The sequence below is a fragment of the Thamnophis sirtalis genome, unplaced genomic scaffold (genome assembly GCF_051295495.1).
Source record: "Thamnophis sirtalis isolate CommonGarterSnake01/CBP01778 unplaced genomic scaffold, rThaSir2_p1.2 scaffold_3, whole genome shotgun sequence".
Classification (NCBI taxonomy): Eukaryota; Metazoa; Chordata; class Lepidosauria; order Squamata; family Natricidae; genus Thamnophis; species Thamnophis sirtalis.
In genome coordinates, this window is record NW_028261383.1 from 90,878,920 (window position 1) to 90,892,956 (window position 14,037).

Genomic DNA, 14,037 nt, shown 5'->3' on the forward strand with positions numbered 1-14,037 from the left:
CAGGTTGTGGATAATTTGCAAAAATAAGTAAATCTCTTTTAAAATTCATTTTTTAAAAACTTTCACAACAGATTTATTAAAAGTGCATGCATTTCTGTATTGACTGTGTGTCTTCCCTACATTCTGCCCAGTTTTTGTTACCTTAGAGACTACCTTCGAAGGGAATTTTTTTGAAATTGACATTGTTTCTCCATGCATATGTTTTTAAGTGCACATATATCTTTATGCCACATAAAAAACCTTTGCTTTCAACCATGTCTTGCCTCAGATTTTCTTATGCTTGGTTTACTTAGCACAGATGCAGCAGTGAATAGCAATACCAGCCCTTCTCAGTCATCATCAGTCAACGACATTTCATCCATGTCAACAGAACAAACATTGGCCTCAGACACAGACAGCAGCCTTGATGCTTTGACAGGAACACTTGAAGGATGTCGGTGATCAGCTTTGAAGATTAAGATTAGCAAAGAATCTTTGCTTCTGTTGGGCCTCTATTGCTTGTAAGTTCATGGAGCCAAATAGAAAACTTCATGTTTCGCATGTTCCTCTAAAATAATGCCTGTGATTTTACTCAGTTGCAGTAAAACTGTCTGCTTAATATTGTAGAGTGAAAGCAACTTTGTATCTCAAGGCAAATGAAATATAAACATTAATATAACCTTTTCTGTTTTGATCTATATCAGGTGAGCAGTTAAAATAACAAGATCAAACAAATCCATGGGCATTCTCACAGTTTTTTTTTTTTTAAAAAACATGTTTATAAAACAAATGTGTGTGCTTGAGGGAAGGGAGGGAGAGAGGGAAGGAAGGAAGGAAGGAAGGAAGATGTAAATCTTATTGAATGTATATTCTGTTTCTTAACTATTCAATTGCAGTCATATGCCATTCTTAATATATCTTGCTGGTATTCTCAATACTGTATAATATAGATGCGATTGTTTTTCTATATAGCACTCTTTTCTTGAGGCCTTTTTCTCTCCATCACCAAATAATATTGTACTCCTTCTCATAGAAGAAGCAACTTTGTGAATTTTCGCTTCACATTTTACATCTAAATGTGTTTTTGAATGTATTATTTCAGTGCTTTTCTTTGAAGAGTAGATGGGATAAGTAAAGATAAGTCTTAATACTTATCAGAGTTAGGGTTTGTTTTTAAAATAGCAACGTTGGCACCTATTTTTAAGAAGTGACTAAACACTTTAGGACCTGTATCTCCATTGCCTTTTCCTAGTATTAACATAGAGAATCTGATGTTGACATCATATTGGAACTAACTTTGAGCCTCTTAATAGATTTACCTTTAGTTGCTTTTGGTATGTTTTAAGGGACCACTACATAGCTTATAATTACTTTCAAAAATTCACATATGGGAAAAATTGAAATACATTATACAAAGTGAAAGGAATAATTTTTAGAACTAAAACACAGATGTAAGAATTAGAAGTAATCCTTGCAACACTAACTGGGACTGGGCTTTCCATTGGTCAGCAAAGCAGTCATTAAGCAAAAGATGACATGGCTCCACCACTTCGTGACTGCAGTTCTGGTAGTCTTACTTGCATGTGTTAGACAAGGACTTCACACTCCTACTGCCCTGCCACGCTCCTCTCTGCTTCAACTCTCCTCACCCACCTCTCTGGGCTCTTTTGGCTGTCTTGCACTCCACCACTGCTGCCTATCCCTCATCGCCCATGACCTCCACCATCTTCTTTCTCCCCCTGCTGACGACACCCTGCAGTCATAAATGTAGGTGGCTGCCAAATGTCTGAATTTTGATCACATGATTGCATGGGTGCTGTAGCTTTGTGCTATAATTATGATTCATTCAGTAACTGTAATTTTGAATGGTCATTATGTGAGGACTACTTTAGTTATATAAGTAACATACAAAATATGTTAAAAAAACAACCCAATCCTTAATGTATTTGCTTTGCTTCAATTTCTTCCAAGCTTTGAACATGAGCAAAGTTGATTTAACAGAAAAATATTTATGTGACTATGTAGGTGGACTGGCAGATGAGCATTGTGTTTTAGGGAAGGTGTGGTGAATGGAACAAAGTTGTGAATCAAAGCCAGGTGTTACAAGTTATTGTAGATTTCCAGCTGGGGGAGGGGTGATTCCCTTGGAAGAGATTGGGAAAGGCATATTGTATATTACCGCCTTTTTCTTCGGGCACCTGCACTTTACTAGCATATGACTGGGAATAAGTCCTATTAAGTTTAATAAGTGTGATATAGGATCACAGCATAAATTCACTGTTTTTAGAAAGAACATTTTTAGCAATAGGTTCTTCAAAACACACTATCAGAATGAGCCCCACACTCCTGATTTCTCCAGATAGAATTTGTTATCAGGTCTTTTGACTATAAGATATTCATACAATTTTATCACTTGATAAAATTCAATTACTAAGTTGCAACTGAACATATTAACTGCCTTCCTTAAACATTCTACTTGAGATATGAGATCACATGAAATGCCCGTGAGAGCTTACATGTTAGCAATTAACAGAATAATCCATGTTCATATTTCTCCTTAAATGAATATAAATATAAAGTATATGATGCATAGACACACAATCTATTATTTGCACTAGTAGGATATTTCAGAAGACAATATTAATGAGTAAAATTAAATGAAACATATCTTATTGCTAATCTTATTGCTAAAATAAACATAGGAAGCAAAAGAAAGACTGAAGTGAAAGGTGTTTAACCATATCCAATAAAGCTTAATTCATAAAGTTGTTAAGCATTCCACCAAACTATTTTGAAATAACTGTTTGATCCTTTCTTTTGCACAAAACCTATTCGATTTACCTGCATGAAATTTGGAAAAAGCATTTCTCATTGTAAAAGCTATCTATTTTGAAATGTAATATTGTGTCCCAAAATAATCAGTTTTCCCCTGTAGTAGTGTTCAATCACATTTAGCACATTGTAAAATGATAGATTGCTTTTGAATTCATCCTATTCTGCCAAACAACCATAAAGCCACGGTTATATTTTTCTTATGCTGGGGAGATTAAACTCTGAAATTCACTTGGGATCAAGATCCCAATTGGTACTGTATCTAACCAAAAAGGAGACAAGGTTAGGAGTTTGACAAGACATAAATATATATTGATTGAAGTAATAACTACTAATGAAAACTCATTGCCTGTAAAAATTAGGTCCCTCATTCACAATATTAATTCATCTCCATTTTCATATACCAACATTTGCTGACCACATACAGAGTCATTCAACTACACAGATGTATTTCCCCCTTTTTTCCAGCAGAAGCCAGTAATTGAACAAGATGCATATAGAATAAGATGAAGGGATGCCTGCAGTAAAAATGGAAAGAAAGAGAAGGGGTGGGAGCCAATTGGTTAGAGATTCGGTGGTGGGAGGAGTTACTGGACAAAGGAGGAAAGAAAAGAAAATACAAGTTAGTTATAATTAAAATGTTTAAATTCAAGCTGATTTTCATAAAGAAAGCCAGTTGGTATAATGGTTAATGCACCAGGCTAGAAATCAGGAGACTATAAGTTCTAGTCTCACCTTAAGTACAAAGCTAGCTGAGTGACCTTGGGCCAGCCACTTACTCTCAGCCCTAGGAAGCAGGCAGTGGTAAACCACTTCCAAAATCTTGCCAAGAAAGACTAGAGGGCACATACACAATCTTGAGACATTCAGGCTTTGTAGCATGATTCCTTCAGCTATTTGTACTTCATGCTAATTCCTTTGTTTTCGTAGCTTTTTCTATTATCAGCAAATGTAATATACTGCCACATCATTCATAGAAAATTATTTGGGGTTAGGGGGTATAGCTGAAGTTCTCTCTGTGATCAGAATTTCTCTGCAGTCTTTCTCATTCCACAGTGGGGTTGGGGAAGGTAGAGATGATTTGGGCATCTTTTCACTTGTCAAGTTGAAATGCCTGATAATACAGATTTTGCCTTTGTGTTCCTGTAAAAGAACTTTCTTCCAAAAAGAGCTTTAATCAGTTTGAAATTATGAAATAGTATAATAATTATGTAAGTTTAAATAAAACTAAATAATGTAAGGTTACATGATGTAACTCTTTTAAGAGTTTGCATTGAACTTTCAGAAGTACTGTGCAAATGATCCTGTCTTTGGACTATTTTTTGTAAATATGGGCATTCATCATCTATAGGAACACTGAATATTTAAAAAATGTCTCTGCCTCTACAATATATTGTTCAGCGGTAGTAAAAAAAATGGCATTTACACACTCAGTTCTTGAAATAAGAGGAAACTATTTCTTAAGCATTGGTATAGGGATATCATCTCTTTTGGAAAAGAAAAAGAGGGGTTTAGAATTGAAATATCCATTGTTTCTATAGTATGAATGCAGAGGACTTTAAAGTTTGTACTGTAATAGTTTAAGGCCAGTTGAGATTAGATAGATTAATTATCCTTCAAATTTCTATGCTTTCCATCTTGAAAAAACTCATTTGATTTTCCCTCACTTTAAAATTATTATTTTTTAAAGTGGTATCCTATGAAACAATTCAGCTGTTTCTGAATTCTGAAGGCATTAGAATAGTGAGAATCTTGGCTACAGCTAAACTGAGAATAATCATTGGCTAAATCCTTATTTGGAGAGAATGTGCTAAAGAAAGGGTAAAGCATAAATGAGTGGATTATCATCTAATAGGGAACAATATTTGCTCTAATTATATGTTACAGCTTTTTTGTTTTATGCATCTGAGGAGACAGAAAAATGTGGTTGTATCTACATGTACTGTAGTTGCACTGGGACAACCAGTTAAGTGCACTGCATGCATACATAAAGAGGGATAGGTAGATGCAACTTTTATAGCAGCCATAAAACATTAATGCTATAATTGAGCTACTTCTCTCATATTTTGCAAAAATCATGTCATAGACTTAATAATAGTAAATATCACTGCCCCGTTCATGACACACACACACACACATACAATTTAAGTGATAGAAACATTTAACCCCACTTGCCTAGATTTTTTCTTCTATATCGTTCCATACAGCTTTATAATAGATATAAACTGTTTGGAAGACACGGTAAATGAAGGTGGATTCAAACTTTTCTGCTATTCTAGATAATGTTCTTGTTGTAAATCAGTTGATAACATTCTTTTGAGCAATGGATATGACATTAATTCGTTAAGAAAAGCATGGACAACTCCCAAGTATGATAGGGAAGGAACCATGAATTGAACATTATGATTCAATGGCCATTTTCCATATCTTAACAAATGTTTGGCTAGCATTATATCATCACCAGGCTAGCTATAACTCTGTTCTAACATTTATTCATTGAGTTAAAAGATAATACTAGTCAATGTTTTAAGTATAAGGACAGAGTTCTAAGCCTGAAGCATACATTTGCACAGCTGGTTTTCTTTCTATAAAAGAATGTAAGTAGGGTGTAACATGGATAGTTTTCAATGTTTCCAAGTAGGATGGTGAATCCTACATTTCAGTAGAGTCATTTCGAACTAATTTAGATCAAATAGTATATAATTACTAAATACGTTTAGTCACCTGTAGTTTGATGTGTTCAAATCAGTTCAGTGTCACTTTTCCAGAAACTAAGTGTGTATTTGTAAATGTGAAAGTCTTTCTGTAAAAATCCTGTCATGAACTTGTCTACTATAGCATGCTCTGACATTACTGTGAAATGTTTTAATGGGCATAATGTGTGTACTTCCTGTACTTAACTGCTCACCTGAAAAAAAGGAGAATGAAGCAAATTGGCTACTAAATGTTCAATTTCTGTCCTCTACATATTATTTTAAATATACTGAGTAGCTGAATGGCATTGCAGAGATAGAATGGTTTTACAAGTTATTTTTCTATGTGCCCCCTTCTTTGTTCAAAAACATTAGAGTCTGGATTGTTTGGAAAGTGCTTTAAGGAAATGAGTTTACACAAACTTGCATATTTATGATGAAATTATATGAAGAGAGGCACGTGTCTGCAGGTCATTTTTTTTTAAAAAGCCAAAAGGTACATTTCATGATGCAGCCACAAAGGAAGCAAAAAGCATATATTACTAGAAAAATGGATGAAATGGCCTTTTATTAATACTGCAGCACAGTTTAAAAGTGAAGGCAGAAGTCAGTAGTGCTTCCTGCTGCTTCCAATAATGAGTGCCAAAGGCTTAAAGAAAGTTGAATAATGCTGTTTTAGTTTACATTAAGTTGCCAGAAATTCAGACTACATTAATTAAATGTAATTATAAGGGAATATTTATGCATCCAAATGTTTACTTTTCAGATGACTTCAGTGTCTGTTTACATTATGGTTCAGAGTTGGTTTAAAAACTGTTAACACCTGCACCTTCACTGATCCATTCTATCTAAAACTTTTTCTGCAACACGGTATGCTGAAGTCTTTTGTTGCTGTTACATCATGTTTACATGTTTTTTTTAATTAAAAAAAACATACATTTAGAGAGAAGGGCTTAGATCATATTTCTAATTTAGGCCTGGATGTGCCCAGTGTGCCTTGACTCTCTTTTTCTTTTGAATGGCAGATCACAGGTCATATCACAAATATGTTTTTGAAACTCTGTTAGCTTCACAAGATGCTTGTCAACTGCTGGGCTTGGGAAATTATTTTGAAAGCTCCTTTGATGTATGGAATTAAGTATAAGGTTTGTTGGATTAAGGCTAAAGTAATAGGATACAATAGTATTGATCTGTATTTTTTGGGCCATTATGTAGCACTCCATGAATTGGGGAAAAATTCATGTGTACAGTCCACAAATTTGTGCTAAGCTGTACTGCAAGTTGCTAAGTTCATGATGTCTGAATCTCAGAGATTCTGAGTTCCAAAAAATTGGTGACCCTTTTAGTTTGAGAATTACTTGCTGGATAAATTCCTAAAATGGCCAAATATTTTTTTTCCAAGTGCAGATACATTTTGCAGTAATGAGGTCTATGTATAATAGTTGAACTGCAAAATCCAAGAAGTGAAGAAATGTATACTAAGAACCTTGATTAAATTTTATGAATCTAAAATCAATAGTGCCTGTAAAGCTGGTTGAAGTTGTGATGTATAAAACTAATCAGGGCATATAAATTTAGTAATTCTGTTGGAGCGGAATTTCTTCCTGGTGATGAATGTATTTGTAGAACTTAATTGAAGCTCATGTATGTTTCACAGACTCCCAGGTCTAGTACTTGAGCCCCAAGTTAATTTTTCTCAGAAGACTCCCTGATTTTTTACGTCTTTCTTCCATTATGTATACTTCTGAGATCATATTTTATATGTTGGTACATGAAAATTTGCCAAATATTTAAATAATTTACTTAGAATCTTTTTTAATGCCATTATGTAACAAATCTCATGTTATATGCACTGTGCATGATAAGAACTTTGTATTGAAGAATTGCAAGCCATCTACTCCTTATATGTACAAAAATCATTCTCATTTTTGAATTATAAAATTATATTTTATTTTTATAATTGTAATTCTGATTGTGAATTTCACTGCCACTAACTCATTGTGGATATTGTAGATAAGCTTGGGTCCTATATTTCAATACTTACACAATTTTAAAAAAATAAAGTAATGCCTTGGAAGTAGTAACATTTAATTAAACCCCAAGTTTAATTGGTTCTAAAATTAAGAAATGAATTCTTTCAAAAACCAAGAAATAAATGTTTAAAATGAGTTTAAGATTTACATTGCGTTATTTAAAATATTAATGTTCATGTTATGCTTCTGTTCAATTTTTGCACTCCAGTAATTTTTTAAAAAAAATTAAGCATGTTAATTCTTCTCAGTATCTTCATGGCTCCTGTCTTTATTGGTAAATCATTTATAACATTTTGCATACTGCAGTTGAGGTCGATGTAGTCCAACACAACTATAGCCCCAGTTCTTACAGATACGTGTGCATAAAAGTAACATTTCCTTATTTTCAGAATTTATATATAGTTGCACATATAGGTGGTCCTCATTTAACAACTGCACATTCAGTGACTGATCAAACTTATGATGGCCTGATTAGTCGTCAGCGCAGCATTTCTGTGGTAACATGATCATGATCTGGGTGTTAGTACCCATCTTATAATTACAGCATCCTATGGTCATGTGATTGCAATTTTTGAATTTCCCTGTTGACTTCTCACAAGCAAAGTCAGTGGGAAAGCCTGCAGGAAGTCATGGTCACATGAGGTCTAGCTTAACAAATAAATTTTCTTGGCATATCTATTTTCCACTAACTTTAGTGTGAAAATTACTAAGTTTGCATTTTTTCATTATGACTTCAGAATTACGGCCTAAGAGTGGAGCAATAACTTTAAAAATCCATATATTTAAAGTTCTGTGAGTGAAGTATTCATTATCCCCCCCCCCAAAAAAATCAATTTGCACTTAAACATTGATTAAATTGATTTCAGAGAGACCTAAGAGTACCTTTCTGGTTAGATTTAAAGACACCAGTATTAGTATTTATAATATAAACATAGTGCACTATAATACTATATATAATTACGTTATTTACAGTGTACTTTAAACATGTCTCTGTGTATGCACCCTCTCTCACACACATACATGCACAAACAAAACTTTCGTTAAGAAAATCCTAAAGGTGTAAAGGTTTGTCCTGTCCAGTCGTATCTGACTCTAGAGGGCTCATCTCTGTTTCTTAGTCGAGGGAACTGGCGTTATCCGAAGACACTTCCATGATCATGTGATTAGAATGACCGCTGAGGCACAAGGAATGCTGTTGCCTTCTCACCAAAGTGGTACCTGTTTATCTAATTGCATTTGCATGCTTTTGAACCATTAGGAGGACAGGAGCTGAGGCAAGTAACAGGAGCTTACCCTGTAAAGCAGCACTCTGTCCTCAAACCCAGGCTATCAACTTTCCAGCTCAGAAGCTTGGTATCTTTAACCTCTGAGCCATTATCGTACTAATAATGTTGCTGTCTTAATTAAGAGAAATAACTGCTCATAGGACCCTACTTTTGCATGCTTAGAGAGCCTTAGTTCGTTCTCCTTTAAGGTGAAGAATATATATACAATGACCACATTTCACTGCTTTTCCAGGGTACATTGGGAGCAATGGTTCTTTTACAGTATATCTCATAATGGGAAACTACACTATGCTTTTATATAGGAACAGGTAAGTAAAACATGCACAATATTTTAATGTTTAGGTGAGATTTTTCAACAGGAAATAAGTGGTGGGAAGTGGAACCAAAGTGAATTCTGGTAAGTTCAAAAGGATTAAACAAAACTCAACTTTTGGCAAGGATGTCACATTTTAAACTGGATTCCCACCCCCACCCCCATAATCTTGTCACATTGAATTCTATTCAATTTTTTTTTTTTTTAACAGAACTTTTTTTATTTTTCTTTAAAAAAAAAAACACAAATATGTCATCATTTGTCAATCATTAAAACATTGAAGTACAATTTTTTTTTGTGTGTACCCCTCCCTCCCTCCACCCCCCCACCCCCCCTCCTCCTTCCCCCCCCCGACTTCCCAGAACCCGTACACGGTATAGAATTTTAACTAACACAGTCTAAAATCTATTGAGAAAAAAGAAATAAAGAAATTAATGACATTCTAGATTGACCTTAGCTTCTTCTTACTGAACTAACTTTAAACAATTTAAATCATTTCTGATCTTAAGCATAGGCTAACTGGAATTTCTTAGTCCCGTATTTATTTTGTATATAGTCAATCCATTTTTTCCAGTCTCGTTTATATCTCTCATTTGAATGATCTTTGAGATATGCCGATATTTTAGCCATTTCAGCTAAGTTTGTTACTTTCAATGTCCATTCTTGAATTGTAGGCAAGTCTTCCTTCTTCCAATATTGCGCCACCAACAGTCTTGCTGCAGTTATCAGGTGCAGAGTCAAATTGGTCTCTACCACTGTAAAGTCAGTACATATACCTAGTAAAAATAACTGAGGACTAAACTTTATCCTTCTTTTAAAAACATTTTGCATGACCCACCATATTTTTATCCAAAATGCTTTAACCTTTTGGCAGGTCCACCATATATGATAATATGTAGCATCGAGAGAACCACATCTCCAACATTTAGGCTGTACATTCGGATACATAGAAGCCAACTTTTTAGGATCTAAATGCCATCTATAGAACATCTTGTAAAAATTTTCTCTCAGATTTTGAGCTTGTGTAAATTTCACATTACTTACCCAGATTCTTTCCCATGTATCCAACATTATTGGTTCCTCAATATTTTGAGCCCATTTTATCATACAATCTTTAACTAATTCTGTTTCCGAATCCATCTGTATTAATACATTATATATCCTCTTTATATGCATTAAGCTTTGATCTCTTATTTGTTTAAACAAATTATCCTCAACTTGAATAAAACCAATTTTTTGATCTATTTTCCACCTAGCCTGTAATTGCCCATACTGGAACCATGTTTGAACTACCTTCTCCTCTTTTAATACCTCTAAAGATTTTAATTGTAATACCCCCCTTTCCGAGGTAAGAAGCTGTCTGTAGGTAATTCTGTCCTGTTTTTGTGCTGTATTCATATTTTCAATTGCGTGTCTAGGAATTGCCCACATGGGTATCTTGTCATTTAATTTATATTGATATTTCTTCCAGACCCGCAATAAAGCATTTCTTAAAATATGACTTTTAAAGTTCTTATCCAATTTTTTGTTGAATAACAGGTAAGCATGCCAACCAAATACCAGATCGTGTCCCTCAATGTTCAATATTCTATCATTGGTTAAGTGAATCCAGTCACTAATTACAGATAATACCACTGCATCATAATATATTTTTAAATTAGGTAGTTTCAATCCTCCTCTCTCACGTACATCTTGCATTATTTTCATCTTTACCCTCGGCTTCTTTCCTGCCCACACAAATTTGTTGATACCCTTCTGCCATTCTAAAAGGTTCGCATCTTTTTTAAGTATAGGTAACATTTGGAAGAGAAATAAAAATTTTGGTAAAATGTTCATTTTCACTGCCGCTATCCTACCCAGCAAAGATAAGTGCAATTTCTCCCATTTTTTCATCTCTGTCTGTATGCTATGCCAAAGTGGTTCATAATTATGCTTATATAATTTCCCATTTGAAGTTAAAATGTTAACTCCAAGATATTTAACTTTTTTAACTACCTCACATCCTAGCATCACTCCTAATTCTTCCTTTTGTTTAATATTCATATTTATAGCTAATATTTTGGTTTTTCCTAAGTTTATTTTAAAGCCCGACACTTGACCATATTGATTAATCATATTCATTAAAACCATACTAGATTCCTGCGGTTGTTCCAATATTATGACCAAATCATCCGCAAAAGCGCGGACTCTATATTCTTGCTGCCTAATCTTGATCCCTTTTAAACCATCCAAGCCCCGTATTTTATTCAACAATACTTCCAAAGTTATAATAAACAATAATGGGGACAAAGGACAGCCCTGTCTTGTACCTTTTCCAATTTGAAAAGAGTCTGTTAGACTTCCATTGACTATAATTTGTGCTGTTTGCTGTTGGTATATTGCTTTAATTGACTGTAGAAAATTATCTCCTATCTGCATTTTTTGCAGTATCTTCAACAGAAATTGCCAGATAACTCGATCAAAGGCCTTCTCAGCATCCAAAAATATAAACGCAGCAGGGATCTGGTTGTTCTTTCCCAAATATTCTAATGCATTAATAATTAATCTAACATTACTTTTCATCTGTCTCCCTTGTATAAAACCTGTTTGGTCCGTGTGTATCAATTGTTGAATGACCAACATTAACCTATTTGCTAATATTTTAGTAAAAATTTTATAATCTACATTCAGTAATGAAATAGGTCTATAATTTTTGGGTTGAGTAGTATCTTGTTCTTCTTTGGGTATCAAAGATATAAACGCTGTCTTCCAAGATGGAGGGACTTTACCTTCCGTTTGAATCATATTAAATAATTCTCTAAGAGGTTCTACCATTTCTAACTGTAAGTTTTTATAGTAAACCGCTGTCAAGCCATCTGTACCTGGTGCTTTCCCTAACTTTAATTGCTTAATTACCTGCAGGATTTCCCCCGAGGTTATTGGTTGATTCAATTTTTGCCTGTGTTCTTCTCTAACTGAAGGTATTTTCTCTTTGTCTAAATATTTGTCTATGTCTAAACCATTAATTTTATCCCCTTTATACAGTTCTGTAAAAAATTCCCAGAAAGCCTTTTGAATCTCTTCCTGTTGAAACACCTCCTTCCCTCTGTAAAACAGTTTAGATATATTTCGAGTTTTCCTTTTTTTCCTAATCTGATAAGCTAACCATCTGCCAGGTTTGTTTGCATTACAAAAAGTATTGTGTTTTGCATATAATAGATTAGTAGCCACCTGGTCAGAGATCAACATGTCAAATTGAGATTTTAATATGTTAATAGCTTCCTTAACCTTTGTATCGTCTGGGTTCATTGTTAACTCCAGCTCTTTTCTCTTAATTTCCTCTTCCAGTTCTGTTCGTTTTAACCCTTGCTTATTTCTATGTGTTTTATTTATATTCATCAAAACTCCTCTCATATACGCTTTGCTTGCGTCCCATACAAATTCCATAGATGTACCCTTATTCATATTCAAAACAAAATATTCAGATAATAATTTTTTACAATCATTAATATACTTTTCATATCTAAATAAGTTTTCATTCAATCTCCAAGACCTTCTTGCCTGCACTACCCTTCCCAACTCCATCCAAACTGGATTATGGTCAGAAAGGACCCTAACTGCAATCTTTATTTTCTTGACCCTAGAAAGCAAATCGTTAGTGGTTAGGATAAAATCAATCCTTGAAAGGGATTGATGCCTGTCCGAGAAGAAAGTGAAGTCATATTCCTCTGCATTTCTTTCTCGCCAAATATCTCTCAATTCAAAATCATCCATAATGTCAAAGAAAGATTTGGGTAACTTTGCTCGCATCTTGGTATTTAGGCGGGAAATCTTCTTATCTCTCTTAGTGTCTATCACTCCATTCCAGTCCCCCAATAGTATACAGGAACTATAGTCCCACTGTACTAATTTAGCATGAAGATTTCTATAGAATCTATCTTGCTGTTGATTGGGAGCATAAATTCCCAAAAGTAATGTCTTTTTCCCTTCTAAGATTAAGTCTAAAGCAATATATCTTCCGAAGGGATCTGCTTCTATTAATTCAGCTTTCATATCTTTTCTTAAGTATACAACTATACCATTCTTCTTTTCCATAGCAGAAGCTGCAAAATGTTGACCAAGTTTTGAGTTGATCAAATATTTTTGATCAGTTGACTTGATATGAGTTTCTTGCAAACAAATTACATCGTTCTTAAACTGTTTGAGATAATGAAATATTTTCTTCCTCTTCTGTGGAGAGTTCAGTCCATTGACATTCCATGTTAAAATCTTAGTTGTCATTTTTGGTTGGTTGAAGCATTTTTAGAGCTTCCTGCACGGCCTGTTTAACCTTAGGTCTAGCTCCTCCCATTGCTTCCAGATTTGTTGTTGTAGATCCTTGATCGATGGCCGATGATTGTTGATGCTGTTGCTTTTTAGCTTGTTTCTCCATACGTCTAGTAGTCATGCGGCTAGGTCTTGGTTCCATAGCACCTTGCACTTCTAGAGAAGAAAGATGCTCCATCTTGTCTGATGGTTGTGTAGTTTGCTGTCTATCCTGTCTTTCTTGTGGTGTTTCTCTGGGTCCAGATGGTGCAGGGTGTCCGGCCTTCAATATATTATAATAAAAATCTCGGGCTTTCCATACAGAGTTGAGGCGGTACCTTTGCTTATCAAATGTAAATATGATGCCAAATGGTGCATCCCATCTATACTGTATCTGACGATTTCTGAGTTCTTCGACCAAAAAAGCGTAGTCTCTCCTGGCTCTTAACATTGGAGGTGGAATCTCTTTCAAAACAACCAGGTCTTGACCGCCAATTTGAAGCTTAGTGTTATAAGATGCTTGCAGTACCATATTTCTAAACTCTCTTGTAGTAAAATATATAACGATGTCTCGAGGAAGCTGCTTCTGCTTTGCCAGCCAGGAGTTGACGCGGTAA

At 34.5% G+C, this 14,037-nt stretch overlaps 1 protein-coding gene across 3 annotated transcripts in view; it reads left to right on the forward strand.

Moving 5' to 3' along the window:
• Positions 1-7,673, forward strand: part of MAPK9 (mitogen-activated protein kinase 9) — a 40,255-nt gene extending 32,582 nt beyond the window's left edge. For 2 of the 3 annotated variants that reach the window (XM_087709489.1, XM_087709488.1), the window contains exon 13: positions 299-7,673. In XM_087709489.1, the coding sequence (XP_087565615.1) occupies positions 299-441 (143 nt within the window). In that variant the 3' untranslated portion in view covers positions 442-7,673. Of the gene's footprint in view, positions 1-293 lie in introns of all 3 variants that reach the window. The other variant, XM_087709490.1, reaches the window with a different exon arrangement.
• Positions 7,674-14,037: the final 6,364 nt, after the last annotated feature.